This window comes from Mesoplodon densirostris, chromosome 18 (genome assembly GCF_025265405.1).
Source record: "Mesoplodon densirostris isolate mMesDen1 chromosome 18, mMesDen1 primary haplotype, whole genome shotgun sequence".
In the NCBI taxonomy this organism is placed as follows: domain Eukaryota; kingdom Metazoa; phylum Chordata; class Mammalia; order Artiodactyla; family Ziphiidae; genus Mesoplodon; species Mesoplodon densirostris.
In genome coordinates this window covers 37715100-37736496 of record NC_082678.1, presented here as the reverse complement: position 1 = coordinate 37736496, position 21397 = coordinate 37715100, and the positions used below count along the sequence as shown (strand labels likewise).

At 39.0% G+C, this 21397-nt stretch overlaps 1 protein-coding gene across 4 annotated transcripts; it reads left to right on the top strand.

The window, feature by feature from the left end:
• Positions 1-432: 432 nt before the first annotated feature.
• Positions 433-20848, top strand: ZNF624 (zinc finger protein 624). 4 transcript variants are annotated; one of them, XM_060082929.1, is made up of 7 exons: positions 5051-5098; positions 5568-5653; positions 7820-7885; positions 8141-8228; positions 11397-11523; positions 12248-12343; positions 18448-20848. In XM_060082929.1, exons 5-7 carry the CDS (start codon positions 11454-11456, stop codon positions 20670-20672), a joined length of 2391 nt encoding a protein of 796 aa, XP_059938912.1. In that variant the 5' UTR covers positions 5051-5098; positions 5568-5653; positions 7820-7885; positions 8141-8228; positions 11397-11453; the 3' UTR covers positions 20673-20848. The 4 variants fall into 4 exon arrangements, with proteins under 4 accessions (XP_059938909.1, XP_059938912.1, XP_059938910.1 ...); XM_060082926.1 differs by lacking the exons at positions 5568-5653; positions 8141-8228 and adding an exon at positions 433-498 and having other exon boundaries at positions 5010-5098; XM_060082927.1 differs by lacking the exon at positions 8141-8228.
• Positions 20849-21397: the final 549 nt, after the last annotated feature.

Genomic DNA, 21397 nt, shown 5'->3' with positions numbered 1-21397 from the left:
TATTAGTATGAGCCAAGGAAAGAAGCTCAAAGACCCAGAAATTACAATGAAGTCATTACGATTTTTCTGTCAAGAAGTTGAATGAGAGGCAGAAGCCTGGACACGCAACTCCCCCCGACCCCAGCGTCTGGGGCTTTAATTAGTTGCAGGAGATTCTGTGTTCTCTCAATGGCTTTATTTCTTTAGTCACACGGAAGTGTTGCGAGGCAAGGGCTGTGTCATTCTTCTCTGAGTTGCTAGTGCTAGTGCTTGACACACAGTCGTGGCCTCTCAACCTGACAGAACTTTTTAGGTCCACGAACTGTCAATGATGCCAATTCAAGGACCCACGCACAGAGGGGACGAAAGAGCAGAGCGGCGGCGCGGAGGATTCTGGGCGCCGTGGTCCCCGCCGGCTGCGCAGGCGCACTGCTGTCCGCGGCCGCCCGGCCGCCGACGCCATTGCTGGAAGCGTTCCCGCACTGCTCTGCGAGCGCCCTGTCCTCAGGCGGCCGCCAGGTACTTGTCGGTCCGGGCGCCCGGCCGGGGCCCCGCCGCCCCTCCCTCGGCGCTCGGCTCTCGCCTCCCGGAGGCGTCCGGGGCGGGGCCGCTCCCGGCGGAGCCCCAATCCCCGAGCTGACCCGCCCACCCCAGAGGCGCCTGGGGCCGACCTCCCTCAGAAGGCTGCGGCCTGGCATCGCTGCGTCGGGGGGCCGGATAGGGTGGGCGCGCCACTGGGCCTTCCCCTCTTCCCGGGGCCGCGCCTGCACTGAGGGAAGAGGGGGCCCCAATGGGCCGAGAAGGGCGGTGCGGGAAGCATGCGGGCTGGAGGACGGAGAACTTCCATCCTGGGCTCCGCACCCGAGCGGAGGGACTGGGGTTCGGTAGCGGCGCTCTGACTGGTGCCCCCCCTCCTGCCTTTGGGAAATGGAGGCAGCCTTTCCTGCCGGCTCAGCTTCCAAATATGCAACACAGTTTGGGGAGTTTTGGGTTTTTTTTAGTTTTTTGGGCTGAGCCACGCGGCTTGCAGGACCTCAGCTCCCCGACCAGGGAATCCAACCCCGGCCAGGGCAGTGAAAGCTCCCAGTCCGAACCCCTGGACCGCCAGGGAATTCCCGCAACACAGTATTGTTAACTCTGGTCACCGTGCTGTGCATTATAGCCCCAGGACTGGCTTATTTTATACCTGGAAGTTTGTACCTTTTGACCACCTTCACCCATTTTCCCACCTCCTCCCAACCACCAGTCTGTCTCTATGAGTCTCGGGTGTTTTGTTTTGTGTTGAGATTCCACATATAAGTGAGATTGCACGTAATTTCTGTGACTTGCTTCACCTAGCATAATGCCCTCAAGGTCCACCCATGTTGTCACAAACGGCAGGATTTCCTCCTTTTTTGTGGCTAATATTCCACTGTGGGCACGTGCTGCTTTTTGTTTATGCATTCGTGCATCAGTGGACACTTAGGTGGCTTCCACATCTTGGCTGTTGTAAATGATGCTGCAGTAACAGAGAGTGCATATACCTTTGGCAGTTAGTGTTTTCTTTTCCTTCGGATAAATGCCCAGAAGTGGAATTGCTGGAAAATATGGTGGTTATATTTTTAATTTTTGGAGTAATCTCCATACTGTTTTCCATAATGGCTACACCAGTTTACATTCCCACCAGTGGTGCAAAGTGTTCCCTTTGCTCCATGTTTTTGCCAACACTTGTTATGTCTTGTCTTTTTGATAAAATAGCCATACTAACAGGTGTGAGGTGATATCTCATTGTGGTTTTGATTTTCATTTCCCTGATGATTAGTGATGTTGAGCACCTGTTCATGTACCTGTTAGGCATCTGTATGTCCTCTTTGGAAAAATATCTATTCATCCCTGCCCATTTTTTACATCAGATTGTTTGCTTTTTTGCTGTTGAGTTGTATGAGTTCTTTTTATGTTTTGGGTATTAACCCCTTATCAGATATATGAGTTGCAAATATTTTCTCCTGTTCCATAGGTTGCCTTTTCATTTTCTGGACTTCGCTTTGCTGTACAGAAGCTTTAGTTTGATGTAGTCTCACTTGTTTATTTTTGCTTCTAGTGCCTGAGAAGTCATCGCCAAGATTGATGTCAGGGAGTTTACTGCCTATGTTTTCTTCTAGGAGTTTTATGGTTTCAGACCTTATATTCAATTACTTAATCCATTTGGAGTTAATCTTCGTGTATGGTGTAAGTTAGGGGTCCAGTTTCATTCTTTTGCAGGTCGCTGTCCAGTTTCCCCAACACCATTTATTGAAGAGACTGTTCTTTCCCCATTGTATATTCTTGGCTCCTTTCTTGTAAATTAATTGTAAATTTATGTGTGGGTTTATTTCTGTACTCTATTCTGTTCCATTGATCTGTGTCTTCTTTTTCCAATACCATACTGTTTTGATTACTCTAGCTTTGTAATATAGTTTGAAATCAGGAGGCATGATGCCTCCAGCCTTGTTCTTATTTCTCAGGATTGCTTTGACAATTTGGGGTCTTTCGTGGTTCTATACAAACTTTAGAATTACTTGTCCTACTTCTGTGAAAAATGCCTTGTAAATTTTTATGGATACTGGATCGAATCTGTAGATTGCTTTGAGTAGTATGGACATTTTAACAACATTAGTTCTTCGAATCTATGAGCATGGAATATCTTTCCACTTAATGTCTTTAAGTTTTCAATGTATACCAGCCAATCACTTCCGTGGTTAAATTTATTCCTAGGTATTTTATTGTTTTTTTAAGCAATTGTAAATGAGATTGATTTCTTAATTTCTCTCTGTGATAGTTCATTATTAGTATATAGAAGCACAACAGATTTTGTATATTGATTTTATATCCTCCAACTATACTGCCTTTGTTCACTAATTCCTACAGCTTTTGGCAGGATCTGTTAGGGGGTCCTATATATAAAATCATGTCATCTGCAAATAGTGATAATTTTAATTCTTCCTTTCTGATTTGGTTGCATTTTATTTCTTTTTCTTGCCTAATTGCTCTCTCTAGAACTTCCAGTAACATGTGGGCTTCCCATAACATATATTATGTTGAGGTACATATCCTCTGTACCCACTTTGTTGAGTTTTTATCACAAATGTTGTTGAATTTTGTCAAATGCTTTTTCTACCCCTGTCGAGAGGATCATATGATTCTTATCCTGCATGGTGTTAATGTGATGTGTCACATTTGTTGATTTGCAGATGTTGAACCATCCTTGCATCCCTGAAATAGATCCCACTTGATCATGGTACATGATCCTTTTAATGCATTGTTGAATTTAGTTTGCTAATATTTTTTGAGGATCTTTGTGTCAGTGTTCATCAAGGATATTGGCCTATAATTTTCTTTTCTTGTAGTACCTTTGCTTGGTTTTGGTATCAGGGTAATGCTGGCTTCATAAAATGAGTTTGGAAGTGTTCTCTTATATTTTTTGGAAGAGTTTGAGCAGGATTGGTATTTTTTAAACATTTGGTGGAATTCACCAGTGAAGCCATATGGTCCTGGACTTTTGTTCATTGGGAGAGTTTTGATTACTGATTCAATCTCCTTACTAGTGATCAGTCTGTTAGGTTTTCTATTTCTTCATGATTCAGTCTTGGTAGGTTGTCTGTTTCTAGGAATTTATCCATTTCTTCTAGGTTGTCCAATTTATTGGAATGATCTATTTTAGATCAGTGTGTCTTAAACTTCAATGTGTGCATATGAATCACCTAGAGATCTTAACAAAAGGCTGACTCTGATTCGGTAGTTTCTGGAGTTGGGCCTGAGGTCTTGCATGTGTCACAAGCTCTCTGGTGGTGTTGATGCTGCTGGTCTTTATACTTTTGAGCACAAAGCTCTTGGATGTGGATTCTTTTCTTCTTTTTTTCCCCACTAGGCCGGATGTGGATTCTTAATGGAGGCAAATTGTACATATAAGGCAGGGACAGATTCAGCATAATTTGGCCTAGATTCCTTTGGGCCCCAAAAGCTCTATTGGGTAGTGAGAATGTCAAACTGTCTAAGAAACTCTTATTAAAGAGTAGAATTTCACAAGATTTGGAAAGCTCATTTCTCACTGTGCCACTGCTCTTTTATATGCCTTGCAGCATCATTCTACAACCATGCACTTGTTAAGAGAACGTTTACTAACCTCAGGCTCTTCTTGTTTTCAAACCAAACTCAGCATCAGCAAGGCCATATCTTTAACCAAAGACAGAAGGCAGAATCAATGCCTAGGGTATCTGAACAAGATGCCACCCTGTTTCTCCACAGTGTAAAGCCTTTATTAGGCATATAACTATTTTCAGTATAAAAGAACTACTGCTCAGTGCTTTGTGCATTGGATTCCACTTTCTCTTAAATCATTATTGTTATCCCTACTTCCTTTCTATTTGGGTTTGCCTGATATAGAAAGGATAGATAAAGATCTATTTGAATATGAGATTGAGAGAGGCATGTACAAGACTTCTAATATCTTTTAAGTTTGGAGTTGTGGTGTTCTCTTTACATGCAGCCAGAGGCCTGTGGAAGTTTTAGTGAGTTGACTCTTCCGAGGAAGGATGGGAAGAAAGAGATTACTGGATTATTCCACGGTTAGAGGAGGCGATGGTTGTGGCGAGGGAAGATGGAATTGTTTTCTTTCCCAGCAAGTTGAGGTAGTGGGGCAGGCGTGGCCTGGAACTAGACTGATCTGGGACCCTACACAGCTTGGGTAAAATATCAGTAGTCTAGTTTTTCTAAGCCTCAGTTTCCTCACCGGTGGAACGGGAATTAGTTTCCATTGGGTGACGTGACGGTCAAGTGAGAAAGTAGTTTCAAAGCTCCTTGTACAATGTCTGATCTGCCAGCTGTAACTACATTTCGTGGTATTAAAATCTCAAGCTCTACACTGGTAAGAATCATATTTCCTCGCCAATCGCGCAGGTTAATCTTGTGTTCTTTAGCAAGGTCATACTTATTTGTAATGTCAACGTTTCAACTTGGTAAGTCTGAGATTTCCAAGGCAGGATTGGTTTTCATGGCTTATTTCTCTTTCTTAGATATGTCTTTGCAGGACTCCACTCTTTCCAGAGAGGGGAGCCCAGAGGAAGAGATTATGGCTGCTGTGGTTTTTTCAGTTGGACCTCTGGTAAGTTGGGGTTTCCTCTGCTTCTGACCTGTTGTCCTGCTTTGAGAGCATGACTACTTTTCCTGAAGTCGTGTGACTTTACCTCACCCACACTCCCTTTGGTAACTGAATCAAGTTGTTTGATCCATGAAAATTTGGTTCATCATAGTAAAGCTTGTAATCTATAGGAAGATTCACTATGCATATTGAAACAAGTATCAAGACACGTAATCTTGCAAAAAAAAATCTGTGCTATCCTTAGATATGATAGGCAGTCTGGAAAATTTACTTATGACGTTAACTTTGTATTGTTCCCAGGAAATTTCAGTTATTTATGGGGTAGTAGAATGGAATATTTTCCAACTGGAAAATTTTGTTTAGGAAATTTTGAACAAAACAATACATGTGCATACATACACACACCCTTAATTCATAGAGACCATTCCCCTTGTGCCCACTCTTAGTGTTCTCCTCTTTTCTACCCATTAAGAAGTGATCAAGCTTAATAGATGACATGGAGAGAAAGAAGATGTTTAAGACAGTGCTTGGCTGTAGGGAGCTTACAGTCTCACTGAGGTAAGGCATACAAAAGAAATAGTTACATAATTTATTTAGGTGAATGATAGTTACTGAGCAGTATGATAAAGCTGATGAGTGCTTTTGTAAGGAAAGAAATGGGATATTAGTATGGGCTGAATCGGTCATGGAAAGCTCATGAGGATGGTTAGATTTAAGCTGGTACCCAATTACAAGTGGGATTTAAATTGTTGTAAATTATTTGTGAGGGTACTTCAGGTGAGAAGGCAAGGCTCTGAGGCAGAGAACAGTGAGTGAGCCAAGTGATTCAAGATGGAAATTTGTGAAAGATAGGACTGGAATTTAGATAATTAAGCTGAATCTTTTCATGTTTCCCTGAAGACATTTAAGTGTATATATGTATGTGTGTGTGTTTGGATGTGTTTGAGATGGGTATTAATGTGATTACAGCTGTGTTTTAGAAGTGACTTTTTGAAATAGGAGATTCAGAAGAAAGGTAGTACCAACAAATATAATTTGTTACAGAAATGATCCATAATAACTTGTAGTAGTGATCTTTTATTTTTTGTAGCAAGAATATAAAACATGTAAAATAGTTCTTAAGACATACCCTTGAAAAGATAAATGAAAACCAAAATGTTTCACTTTATCAGTAGATCTAAAGTATTTGTCTAGCATAGGCCAGATCAAACACATCTCTAATTATCAGAGGTTGAGGTTCACATCATCCTTAATTTTTTGGAAGCTGAATATTTGTACTTTTTTTAAATTAATATATTTATTTTTGGCTGCGTCGGGTCCTCGTTGCTGCGCACGGGCTTTCTCTAGTTGCAGTGAGTGGGGGCTACTCTTCATTGCGGTGCACGGGCTTCTCATTGCAGTGGCTTCTCTTGTCACGGAGCACCGGCTCTAAGCCCGCGGGCTTCAGTAGTTGTGGCTCGCGGGCTCTAGAGCGCAGGCTCAGTAGTTGTGGCACACCGGCTTAGTTGCTCCGCGGCATGTGGGATCTTCCTGGACCAGGGCTCAAACCCGTGTTCCCTGCATTGGCAGGTGGATTCTTTTTTTTTTTTTTTTTGGTATGCGGCCTCTCACTGTTGTGGCCTCTCCCGTTGCGGAGCACAGGCTCCGGACACGCAGGCTCTGCGGCCATGGCTCACGGGCCTAGCCACTCCATGGCATGTGGGATCTTCCCGGACCGGGGCATGAACCCGTGTCCCCTGCATTGTCAGGCAGACTCTCAACCACTGAGCCACCAGGGAAGTCCCCTGAATATTTGTACTTTTTAAGGTAAAAACTTGAAAGGGAAGAACTAAGATAACATTTTTGTCAATGAAATTTAATAGTTCTGTTACCCATAACTTTTAAAAATGGCACAAAAATCTAAAATCAGTAAGTACTACTAGAAGGTATAGTAAAATTTCATTTCATTTATGAAATCAGGTCTTTATAGGCATATAGTGTCTAAGATTTGGAAGAAAGCAATGTTGTGAGAGGTCCCTGAAATATTCTCTGAAAGAGTACTGAGACAGGCCCCCCCCAACCCCCAGACATGATCTTTCAGTTGTAGAAAACAGATAGTGTTAGTAGGTTTGGAATGTTATTCTTGAGCAAGATAGATTATTTCTGAGAAACAGGTTTCATCCTCATAGAAAAAAGGAGAATTATGTAGCATCTAAGACCCCTTATTATAAGTTTATTTTTGTTTTGATAGGTTATTTGTTAAAAGTCGCCTTTAAAGGGCCTCCCTGGTGGCGCAGTGGTTAAGAGTCTGCCTGCCGATGCAGGGGATACGGGTTCGTGCCCCGGTCTGGGAGGATCCCATATGCCGCGGAGCGGCTGGGCCCATGAGCCATGGCCGCTGGGCCTGCGCATCCGGAGCCTGTGCTCCGCGACGGGAGAGGCCACAACAGTGAGAGGCCCGCATACCGCAAAAAAGAAAAAAAAAAAAAAAAGTCGCCTTTAAAAATTATGCAGTTGTATCTTTCTCAACTTGTGTGTATCTTGTGTGTATCATTGTCTCAAATGAGGTGAAAGAAGATTATGTTTGGATGTTGCTATGGGACCTTAATTTCATCCCTGAATAAAACAGTAAAAGAGGTGATCTCATATACACCGCATCCACAGTGGACTGGTGGTGCTTGCTGAGACTCTGTTGTAGGTAATAGGCAGCCTGTCACTGAGTGATCTTATCCTGTATCTCCTTAGAGTCCTGAAGTTCCCCAGCCAAATGAAGATCTTCTCCTTCAGGCAGAAGAACAAGAATTGGTAAAGGTAATATTTGGCATTGTATCTAAGGGGAATGAAGAGACGGCACCTCTTTTACTGCACTAATTCTTAATGTTCCAGCACATTGCAAGTTCACCATAAGAACCATCTTGCTCGATAGGTGTGGTAACCCCAGGGCTGGTAGCGTCATTTTGACATTTTATTTCTCTCAGTGGTAGCAGCCCTAATTTGACAGATGGTCACATTATAATTCCTAATGATAAAGTATCCTGTATCACATACTTCACTTCTTGCTTGCAGAGCCTCAAGGTAGCCAGAGGTGAGAGCTGAGGGCCTTCTTAGATTTTTCCTGGGGCTTAGCTCCAGATGGGAAAAGAAAACAAACGCAGTAAGTTCATTCTAATTTGAGTTATGTGTGAAGTGATTAACAATATTAACAGTTTATGAACTGTCATTATCTCTCACATTAGCCATGTTTTATTATTAGTAGAATTATATAAAACATGCTTCACAAACTTTGAGGTCCTAATAAATAAAAAGGTTTAAACAATTTGATAAGCATACATATCTGGACGGCAGAAAAACACTCCAGAGGAAATCTGTTTCTTCCGATACAGAGCATACCTTAGCCAAATACAGTCTAACTTGAGACCTTTGCCTGATTAGTCAGCTAAGTAGGGTTCTTAATTTACCAGATCAGAGTATAGTGCTTATGAGTTTGAATTTTGGAACCAAACTGCCTGGATTTGAATCGAGAGTTTGTGTCTTCTGTGAACTTAGGCAAGGCACCTAACCTCTCGGTGCCTCACTTTCCTTATCTGTAAATAACACCTTCCTTATTGTGAGGATTCAGTCGTTACATTAAAAGCCTTCATATCAGTACCTGACAAATAATATGAACCATACTTACACAAAAGTAGAGAGAGTAGTTTGATGAATCCCATTGAACTTTCAACAGTTAACACCCATGGCAATCATATTTCATCTGTAATACTACCCTCCCTCACTGGTTATTTTGAAGCAAATCCAAGATATTATATAATCTCATCTATAAATATTTCATTATATATCTATAACAGATTTTTTTAGTTTTAAGTATAATACCATAATTACAGCTAAAAATGAACAGTAAGCCTTAATATTATCACATATTAATTTGGTATTTGTTTCCCCAGTGGAGTCATATTAGCTGATATTGTCTCTTAGGTCACTTTTAATCTAGAGGTTTCCCCCTCCCTCTTTTTTTCCCTTTGTAATCATTTATTGAAGAAGCCAAGTCATTTGTATTTTAGAGCTGTGATGTCCAATACAGGAGCCACTAGCCACATGTGGCTGTTGAGTACCTGAAATGTGACTAGTTCAAGTTGAGATGTACTGTTAACTTAAAATACACATCATATTTCAAAGACTTAATACAAAAAAAATGTAAATTATCTCATTAATAATTTTTGCATTGATTGCATGTTGAAATTATATTTTGTACATATTAGACTAACTAAAATATATTATTAAAACTAATTTCACCTTTCTTTTTATTTTTAATGTGACTGCTAGAAAATTTTAAATGCCATTTGTGACTTGCATTATATTTCTGTTGGACAGCATTGATTTAGAATTTGACACAATATGGATTTTATTTATTGTATCCCCATGGGGGTTTTTTACCATGCACTTCTGTCTCCTGTATTTCCTTTATATTGTTAGTTAAATCTAGAGGCTTGATCAGATTCAGATTTCGATTTTTAAAAAATTTTTTGGCACTGGTATTTCATATTTCTGGTATCTACTACCAGAAGCTACATAATGCCTAGTTGAAGCCTCTTTGGTGTGTTAGCAGCCACTGATAATCCTTTAATTCATTAAAGGTAGCAAAATGGTGATATTCTAATTTTTTCATTCCATGTTCACGTATTAGCTGGAGTACTTCCATAAAGAGAAACCTCCCCTTATCAACCATCTGATTACATTTTACTACTGTACAAACTATATGTACTTTGCGTAGGAAAAGGAGGGCAAAGAGTTAATTCTTTCTCTTTATTTACCAGTCTCCAGGCATTCTCCAAAGATGATCAATGAGTATCCTTAGAGTTTTATAGTGAAATCATAATTTTAAATGTATTAGATATATATATATATATATATATATATATAATTTTTTTTTTTTTTTGCGGTACGCAGGCCTCTCACTGTTGTGGCCTCTGCCATTGTGGAGCACAGGCTCCGGACGCGCAGGCTCAGCGGCCATGGCTCACGGGCCCAGCCGCTCCGCGGCATGTGGGATCTTCCCGGACCGGGGCACGAACCTGTGTCCCCTGCATCGGCAGGCGGACTCTCAACCACTGCGCCACCAGGGAAGCCCTGTATTAGATATTTTTGAAGCCCACTACAGTTATTGTTCTTATGGATGTTCAAATTGTCCCAAATTTGGCCAGTGAGAGCCTCTTGAAGTTGTCTCGCAAGTCTCAGATGTGATCCTAGTACTAGTCTTTCATAGTTTCCTTGCTTTTTATTTTGACAGAAAGTTCCAAGCCCTGGTTTCTTGTAGCGGAAAGTAATCTGTAGGGGCCACAGTCTAGACTGCATAATGGTACCTTTTTGGTTATTGTTTATAGACCTATTGAGTGGATGAAGATAGGAAGTATGTGGCCTGTTTTCCTTAAAATACTTCATGAGTTTATACCAATATTTCCCATGCAATTTTAGATGGTACATAATCTCATTGTACATAATCTCATTGATATTACATTTATATCTTCTTTCTCCCATGTCAAATTTATTAGTTCTCAACGATATCAATACTAATTTGCTTTATCCAACGCTACACATGCAACAGTTACAAAATAACGTTTCCATCACTGCCACCAACAATAATGATTATTTACTGAAAATGTGTTGTTTAGTTTTTTACGGTTCTTTTTCTCCTCAGGATATATCTCACAAGAGATATACAGAAAAATTACTGTGTTTTAAAGATACTCAAAATAGTTCCTCTCTGATGAATGTGTATGCTACCAGCTGGTTTCATTTTACTTTTAATATTTAGAAATTGCTTTTTTATTTAGTTTTTCTTTTATAATAATATATTTACATGGTTCAAAAGTCAAATCTAAAAAACAAGAAATATTCAGGGGAATCTAGCCTCTATTCCAGTCCTCTTCACTCTGTTTTCCCCTCCCTCCAATAGGTAACCAGCCATTAAAACAATTTTATGGCTCATTCTTTGATTTTTTTACAAGCATATATACATATATTTTATATCCTGACCAGAGAAGCTCCCCAAAGTCCCATGATTTCTTATTTTTCTTTCTCAGATAGGTAGCTTATAATATTCTATATCTATAATCTGAGTGATAAACTGTGTCTTTTATTAAGCCATATTTTATAGAATAAAGCTGAAAAAGAGTTGATATTATGCATAAGGCAGGATTTTGAGGGAGAAAAGATGATTTGGCTGGAAACTACTAGTTTTCTAGTTTTCTTCCCCAGTTTTGTATGTATTAATCTGCCTAATAGGTCTAACTGTACAGTCTCTGAGTGATCTCTGTATTTATTTTAGGAATCAGTGACATTTAAAGATGTGGCTATAGACTTCACACTGGAAGAGTGGAGGTTGATGGACCCTACACAGAGGAAACTGCACAAGGATGTGATGCTAGAGAATTATAGGAATCTTGTCTCCTTGGGTAAGGGTAACCTCCAGGTTTATGTATCTGCCCACTGGGCCAGGTTTACTGAAGATACAGACCCTCTAAAGTACTTAACTGAATTTTGGGTTAGAATTTAAGCATTAAAATCTCATAATCTTAGGGGCAGGGGCATATTGTTGGGAGTTATGCTGTCTCTTGCTCTTAACTCAGTGGTTCACCCATTGTAGAGTAAGAAATACATATTTCATTGGAACCTTGGAGATTATTGACAGTCCCTCCTATTTAGGACTGTTTTTTCTAGTCACTTCCATAAGACTTATCAGTGCATCTAGAAAAAAAGGAACAAATATGTCTATTTTCTTTCTAAACTGAGATTATCCCCAAACCTGGGATCATCATGTTGAGCTTCTTTGAGGTACCTTTGTAATTCCCTGCAACACTGCTGTACAGTGAGTGTTCTGTGATGGGAATGTTTTGTATTTGTGCTTTTCAGTGTAGCAGGCTCTACACTGCGGCTGTTGAGAATTTGAAATCTGGCTAGTCCAACTGAAGAACTGAATCTTAAATTTTATACAATTTTAACTAACTTAAATTCAGAATTAAATATCCGTAGGTGGCTATTGTCAGCTGCATTGGACAGTGCACCCCTAGAACTTCTTGTAGTAACCACTCTGCACAGAAGACCAGGATCTGAGACTGAATTTGGCCCTAGTTCTTGCTCACAGGCACAATCAAATCCTATTCATTTTTCTCTGAACAGGGCTTGCAGTTTCCAAACCAGACATGATATCTCATTTGGAGGATGGAAAAGGACCATGGGTGATAGTGAGAGAAACTTCAAAAACCCCCTATTCAGGTGAGTTAAGAACCAGGAGGATGGGATTTCTTTGAAGTCAGTAGGTCATGGATGGAGCAGAACATCTGAAATATTTTGGGGGATATCTTTGCTCAAAGCTATCTCAAAGGAAAAAATTCTCCCCCTCTCTTCCTCTCTCCCTACACCTCCCTCCCTCCTGCCTTCCCTCCCTCTCTCCCTCTGTTTCCCTCTCCTTCTCCCTCTCCCACCATCTCTGCCCTCTACTTCTAGTTCCCATCACATCCTACTTTACTTTCTTGGGAACATGATTTTCATAATTGTTCCTTCCTTCAAACATGCATAAAATATCCCTTTCAGTTCTGTCCTCTCCATTTAACCTTACATTTTTCTCATTTGTTTAACCATCATTTGATATCCCTTCCTTCATTAACTTTCCTGAAAGTGCTTTCTTAAGGATCACCACTGATTTATTTTAAGCTAAACCCGTTGACTAATTATTTAACTTTCTTCACCTACATGCCTGCTGAAACTTCAGGGGAACCCTCCTTCTGTCCTCCAGAATCTTAACTAATTGAGAATACAAACAGTAAATCAGTTGAGAATCAAAATACATTATATATCTATTTAACCAATATCTATTAATATTAAACAATCAGTATTTAATACTTATCTGTATACTGTGAACTGAGTTAAGTACTATGTCTACAGCAGTAAGATGGACCAGGTTGGGCCTCCCTGGTGGCGCAAGTGGTTGAGAGTCCGCCTGCCGATGCAGGGGATACGGGTTCGTGCCCCGGTCTGGGAGGATCCCATATGCCGCGGAGCGGCTGGGCCCGTGAGCCATGGCCGCTGAGCCTGCACGTCCGGAGCCTGCGCGTCCGGAGCCTGTGCTCCGCAACGGGGGAGGCCACAACAGTGAGAGGCCCACATACCGCAAAAAAAAAAAAAAAAAAAAAGATGGACCAGGTCCCTTCTCTCATGAAGATGAAATTTTGAGGAAATAGATAATTGACAAGTAAATAAACAAAAGCAAACTAAATAATGCTCGTAATAACTTAGCCATGAGGATACAAAAGAGTAACTTGGATGGGGATGAGGGTGCCTCCTTCAGATAGTGTGGTTGGGCAAGGCTTCTGAGGAGGTGACATTTAACGTGAAACTTGAAGAGTCAGAAGAAGCCAGCCAAGGCAAGAGGAGAAGAAGAGCATTTCAGGCAGCAGAACATAATGTACTGAGTTCTAGAAATCTGAGGAAGCTGCCTGACTGAAGCATAAGGAGAGGGAGACTGGTATAGAATCAGATAGTCAGACAGGAGACTGCTTATTCAGGGCTCTGTGGACCATGTTAAGGAGAGTGGATTTTAATCAAAGTGAGTGTGAAGGCACTGAAAGGTTTTAATCAAGGATCTTTGGGAAATAACCCTGTTGATGGAAATTGAACTTAAGGGCATAAAGCAGGTAATCAGTAAAGAGGTAGTTAAAATAGCCTAAGCAGGGATGTCCCTGGTGGCGCAGTGGTTAAGAATCCACCTGCCAATGCAGGGGACACGGGTTCAAGCCCTGGTACGGGAAGATCCCACATGCCGCGGAGCAACTAAGCCTGTGAGACACAACTACTGAGCCCATGTGCCACAACTACTGAAGCCTGCACGCCTAGAGCCCATGCTCCGCAACAAGGGAAGTCACCGCAATGAGAAGCCCGCGTGCCGCAACGAAGAGTAGCCCCTACTCGCTGCAACTAGAGAAAGCCCGTGCCACAACAAAGACCCAACACAGCCAAAAAACATTTTTTTAATTAAAAAAATTAAAAAATAGTCTAGGCAACAGACTATAGTAACTTTGATTAGGGTGATGGTGGAGATGGAAAGGAATAATGGATTCTAGATCATTTGCATATTTATTTTATTGTGATGCCATCCATAACTTGCACATGTGTTACATATATTATTTTTATATCTCAGATATTATATATGTATTTTTAGAGAGTGAGTGAAAGGTAGACATTGGAGATAGTTTCGATGACTCTCTAGAGAAAGCCCCCCTCCATATGAAGAGGGAAGGAGAAATGGTGCAGTGGCTGGAAGAAAGAAGGAATAAAAAAAGAAAACTTTTATTTTTGAGATGGAAGCTTTTCTGACGTGCTTAAGTGCTGGTAGGAATGATGTTCCAGTGGAGAGGGAGAAATTGATGTTGCAAGACAAAGGGAGGGTCACTGAAGAACTAAAGTGTCTGAGAAAGTGAAAGGGCATAAAATCACGAATGGAAAAGGAGAGATTTACCCTTGATAGGCAGGGAGGCCACCTCTTCTGCAGTAACACTAGGCAGGATGGAGAAGATGGGAGCAGATATAGGTCAACTGGTGGTGAGAAGATTGAGACATCCTATGATGATAGCTTCTTTATTCTCAGTAAAATACAAAGCAAGGCCATCAGCTTACAGTGAGGACAAGAAAGAGTTGTGAGGGACTTCCCTGGTGGCACAGTGGATGAGACTCTACGCTCCCAATGCAGGGGGCCCGGCTTCGATCCCTGGTCAGGGAACTAGCCCACGTGCATGCCACAACTAAGACCTGGTGCAACCAAATAAATAAATAAATAAATATTTAAAAAAGAAAAAAGAAAAGAGTTGTGAGAGAGAGGAAGTTAGAAATTTCATGGAATTCACCAGGGAAACCATGTTGGCCCAAAGCTTTTATTGAGGAAGGTGTTTAATTACAGCTTCTATTACTTTTGTAGTTGTAGGACTATTCATATTTTCTATTTCTTTTTGTTTCAGTTTAATAAGTTGTGTTTGTCTAGGAATTGATCTACTTAATATAAAATTTAAATTTAGGGGCATACTATCCTCTGTTTATCTTTTAAATGACTATATGGATCTGAAGGGATGTCTCCTTTTTCATTCCTGATACTAAATTTTTTGTCTTCTCTCTTTTATCTGAATCAGTCTTGATAGGATTTATCTATCTTATTTGGCTTTTAAAAAATGATTTTTAATCCTTGCTACTGTGTATTTGATTTCTGTTTCATTACTTTCTTATCTTTCATTATTTTTACCTTCTTAGGGTTTAATTTGCTGATCTTTTCTAACTTCTTGAGTTGGATACCTATTGATTTTAGCCGTTCTTTTTTGCTAATGTATTTAAGGCTATCAAGACTGCCATACTTTTTTTATGTAACACCTTCATAATTATTGAGTTCAAAGTATTTGATCATTTCCATTGTGATGTCTTTGGCCCTCAGGTTATTTGGAGGTATTTTCCTTAATTTTGTACCATATGGGGATTTTCTAATAATCTTGCTGTTTTAAGTTCTACTGTGGTCAGAAAACATTCTCTGTATGATTTCAGTCTTTGCAGGTTTCTTGAAATTTGCTTTGCCACCTGGCCAATTTTTGTAAATATTCTGTGTGCACTTGGAAAAATGTGTAGTATATAGGTACTGAGTGCTGTTCTAGATATGTCAAGTTTGTTAATTATGTTGCTGAAGTCTGTCTTCTTGCTGATTGTCAGCTTATTCTATCAGTTACTGAGAAATATTTTTTTAAGTCTCCCACTGTGAGTATAGATCTGTCTGTGTCTTAGTTCTTTAATTTTTGCTTTATGTATTTTGAAGCTGTGTTCTTAGGTAAAAACAAAGTTAGAATTGTTATAAATTCTTTCTGGTAAATTGGATCTTTTATCATTATGAAGTGTCTTCTTTATCTTTGTTAATTGTTTTTGCCTTAAAGTCTATTTTGCCTGATACTAATATTACTATAGCATCATTCTTTTTATTGTATATATGATATATCTTTTTTATCTGCTTGCTCTCATCTTTTATGTATCTTTATATTTTATTTCTCTTATAATTGCATTTTGTTAATTTTTATTTTAACTAATCCGACAATCTGTATCTTCTGGAGTTTATAATCCATTTGTACATAATACAATTATATAATGTTTAAATCTACCCTCTAACTGTGAGAGTATCTTGCCTTTTCTATATTCTTTTTCTTCCCATTCATGCCTTCCTTTTGATTTATCATCTTTTATTTTTCTATTCCTCTTGTAATCAGTTGGTAATTATAAATTTTTAAGTTATTTGTTTAGTGGCTACAGATTTTCCCAAACAGTACAAGAATCTTGAACAGCTTATTCAGTTTAACCTCAATTATACATTATTGAAGTTATGTATTTTAATTCTGTATATGTCAAATCTCATTATTAATTTGTATGCAGTCAATATTCATTCAGATTTACTGATGTTTCCCTTCTCTTTCTCTTCATTTTTTTCTTCATTTCTGAACTTTTACCTAGGATTATTTTTCTTCTACTTAAAGAATACCCTTTAATATTCTCCTTTATTCAGATCTGCTGATGTTATATTCTCTCCATTTTTCTTTTTGCCTAAAAAATATTCCTGTCACCTTAATTGAATTGGACATTTAAATGAGCTGGGTTTTAATCCTTGGGTTCTAGAGTTTTCTTTTTTGGTGACCCTGAATTCAAATCTTTGTCTAGCCCTGTGAATCCATCGAAAGTTCTACTTACCTTGAGTTTTAAAGTCATAAAGCCATTTTACTAACCACAGAAGATTTTGATTCAATTTTTAAAAAACATTCAGGTATGATTACCTGGAAATAAATTAGAAATTTATAAGAAGTTTAAAAGTGTTTTAAAAAGTGAAATATTAAGTTCACATATACAAACAAATTGTCAGACCACCACCCCCCAGTATAATTGTTTAAGAAAATTTTGAAACTGTCAGAAATGTTCTTCAGACCCATAAAAAGGTTGCAAAACTACCCTTGATAATAGTAATTATCACTATTTGTAATATTCACAGCTGTATTAATTTTGACTAGCTTGTTCAGCCTACTTCCTGAAAAATCAAAGTGTCTCCTTCCACAAATGTTCTATAAAAAGTTACATATAGAGGGGCTTCCCTGGTGGCGCAGTGGTTGAGAGTCTGCCTGCCGATGCAGGGGACACGGGTTCATGCCCCGGTCCGGGAAGATCCCACATGCTGCGGAGAGGCTAGGCCCGTAAGCCATGCCGCTGAGCCTGTGCGTCCGGAGCCTGTGTTCCGCAATGGGAGAGGCCACAACAGTGAGAGGCCTGCGTACCACACACAAACACAAAAGTTACATATAGAAAAGGATATTTTCTAAAAGGAATATGTATATATATATGTATATGTATAACTGAATCACTTTGCTGTACAGCAGTAATTAACACAACATTGTAAATCAACTATACTTCAATATAAATAAATAAATAAATTTTTTAAATAAAAAAAATCTACTAAATAGAAAGAAAAAAAAGGGTACATATAAAGACTTGAAAAAGCTATTCTGACAGGGAAATTTGAGAAAGCCCTCATGAAAAAGCTACTGAATAGGGCTTCCCTGGTGGCGCAGTGGTTAAGAATCCGCCTGCCAAAGCAGGGGACATGGATTCAAGCCTTGGTCCTGGAAGATCCCACATGCCGCAGAACAACTAAACCTGTGCACCGCAACTACTGAGCCTGCGCTCTAGAGTCCGTGAGCCACAACTACTGAGCTCACGTGCCACAACTACTGAAACCCACGCACCCAGAGCCCATCCTCCGCAACAAGAGAAGCCACCGCAGTGAGAAGCCTGCACACTGCAACGAAGAGTAGCTCCCACTCGCCGCAACTAGATAAAACCCATGCACAGCAGCAAAGACCCAATGCAGCCAAAAATAAATAAAATAAAATAAATTTTTAAAAAATAGCAAATAATGAGAACAAGTAGAAAGTATTATTTAGGGTGAATGTCTGGTTTGTGGAGTAAGTGGAAAGCAAGGAAGTAGTTACAACTTAGGAAGAATGCTCTCTAAAGAATTTGACTCTAAAATGAATGAGAAAAGGAGGAAATATTTGAGAAACTTGGATTGTAGAAGGGTTACCACAAATGAATTTTTTTAATAGGATAAAAACTCCTTGAATTTACTGCTTTGGTTCTTTGCTCAATCAGCCTTGCTTAACACAATCTCCTCCTTCCTAGAAAACAAGGGCAATTTGCAAGCAGTTAAAAACATATATTCATTATCAATTCAAGATTCCCTTCTGTTTTCCTGTTTAGTGTGATGTCCTCAACCTAGGAAATAGGAGTCATTTGATTTCTCTCTTTTTTCCTCCCAGAGTTGGAGACCAAACCTACAACCAAGAATGCTATACCAACAGAGAATATTTCTGAAGAATGTTTATCACAGGAGACCATAGTAGAGAAACTCATAGAGAAAGGTCTATGGGACACCAAAATGGGAGGATTATGGAAATGGAGTGACAGGATATTGAGATTGCAAGATAGTCAAGAAAGTCATTTGAGTCAAAGAATAGTTAAACACAAGAAAATCCCCACTCTTAAAAAAGGCTTTAGATTTGGATCTGTTCTTTTTCCAGAACCAGGAGTTATCACAGAAGACCCCCACAGCAAATACCAAACACATGAGGAAAATTTTACAGAGAATTTAGATTTGATTACAGATACCCATCTGGGGAAGAAAATGTACAAGGATACAGAAGGCAACAAAGTCATAAGCCCTGCTTCAGAACTCACTTTAGAGAAAAAAAACAATAATAAAGAAAAACCCTATAAATGTAGTACATGTGAAAAGGCCTTCCGTTATAGGTCATTACTCATTCAACATCAGAGAACTCACACTAAAGAAAAACCTTATGAATGTAATGAATGTGGGAAAATGTTCAGCCAGCCTTCTTATCTTAGTCAGCATAAAAAAATTCACACTGGAGAAAAGCCCTATAAATGTAATGAATGTGGAAAGGCCTTCATTGCTTCTTCATCCCTTATGGTGCATCAGAGAATTCATACTAAGGAGAAACCTTATCAGTGCAATGTCTGTGGAAAATCTTTCAGCCAGTGTGCCCGCCTTAATCAACACCAGAGAATTCAAACTGGAGAGAAGCCCTATAAATGTAGTGAATGTGGGAAAGCTTTTGGTGATAAATCAAAACTTGCAAGACATCAGGAAACTCACAATGGGGAAAAACCCTACAAATGTAATGATTGTGGGAAAGCCTTTAGGAATAAGTCATATCTTAGTGTACATAAGAAGACCCATACTGAAGAGAAACCATATAAATGCACTGAGTGTGGGAAATCTTTCAAGAATACCACAATCTTTAATGTTCATCAGAGAATTCATACTGGAGAGAAACCCTTTAGATGTAATGAGTGTGGCAAAGCCTATAGAAGTAATTCAAGCCTTATTGTACATATAAGAACTCATACAGGGGAAAAACCCTATGAATGTAATGAATGTGGGAAAGCATTCAATCGTATAGCAAATTTCACAGAACATCAGAGGATTCATACAGGAGAAAAACCCTATAAATGTCACGAATGTGGGAAAGCATTCATTAATTATTCATGCCTTACTGTACACCACAGAATGCATACAGGAGAGAAACCTTATAAATGTAATGAATGTGGAAAGGCCTTCATGCGTTCTTCATCTCTAATTATACATCAGCGAATTCATACTGAGGAGAAACCTTATCTCTGTAATGAATGTGGGGAATCTTTCAGAATAAAATCACACTTAACTGTACATCAGAGGATTCATACTGGAGAGAAACCATATAAATGTACTGACTGTGAGAGGGCATTTACCAAGATGGTAAATCTCAAAGAGCACCAGAAAATTCATACTGGTGTGAAACCCTACAACTGCTATGATTGTGGAAAATCCTTCAGAACTAAGTCATACCTTATTGTACATCAAAGGACCCATACTGGAGAAAAACCATATAAGTGTAATGAATGTGAGAAAGCTTTCACTAATACATCACAGCTTACTGTGCATCAAAGAAGGCATACTGGAGAAAAACCCTATAAATGTAATGAGTGTGGGAAGGTTTTCACAAGTAACTCAGGCTTTAATACCCACCAAAGGACACATACCGGGGAGAAACCATTTAAATGTAATGACTGTGGCAAAGCATTTAGCCAGATGGTACATGTCACAGAACATCAGAAAATCCATAGTGGAGAGAAACCCTATAAATGTGATGTCTGTGGAAAAGCCTTCAGGAGAGGTTCATACCTTACAGTGCATTGGAGAACACATACTGGAGAAAAGCCCTATATGTGTAAGGAATGTGGGAAAGGCTGTATTACTCTATCACAGCTAACTCTACATCAGAGAATTCATACTGGGGAGAGGCCCTATAGATGTGAAGAATGTGGAAAAGCCTTCAGAACTAACTCAGACTTCACTGTACATCTGAGGATGCACACTGGAGAAAAACCCTATAAATGTAGTGAGTGTGGAAAAGCCTTTAGGAGTAGCTCAAGCCTTACTGTACATCAAAGAATACATCAGAGAGAAGCTCAATTAATATAGAGGACAGTAAATTATCATCCAGATATGACAAGAATCTTAAAAACTGTATATTTTATGAATGTGGGAAAATGTTCAGGAGCAATTTGCCAGAAAGTACACACTTCATAAATATAAGAATGTAGAAAAGCAATTGGTCATATTTAAATCTTAGAAGTTATAAGAAACTTCATAATAAAAAGGGCAAATGAAAGCCTTCATCCAAATTTCATATTTTATTCATTTAACAAATTATCTTTGATGAATTGCCTATTTTTTTGCCGATGTTCTTATTGGTTTATATTTCTTATAAATCTGGAGGTGCTCTTAATATATTTGAGATATTAATCATTTGTCATATGTGTTGCAAATGTTTTTCTTAACCTAGTATTTGTCTTTATACTTTTTTATGTAGTAAAAGATTTTTAAGTCTTTAGTTTTTCATAGTAAAATATTTACATCTTTTCCTTTTTATATTCTTTATTTACTCTTTTAGTAATCCCCAGGTTATATGTAGTCTCCTAAATTTGTTTCTAATATTCTGATAATTTTATTTTTTACATTGAAGTTTTAATCCATCTGGACTAGATGGCTCTTCATAGAAGAACAACTCCAAATGCATTAACCTATGAAAATATTATGAACCTAAATAAACAATACTCAGGGAAATACAAATTGAAACAACCAATGATATGTTACTTCCACTTCATGGAGTTGGCAAAAATTACGAGATCTTTTGCTAGTGGAGT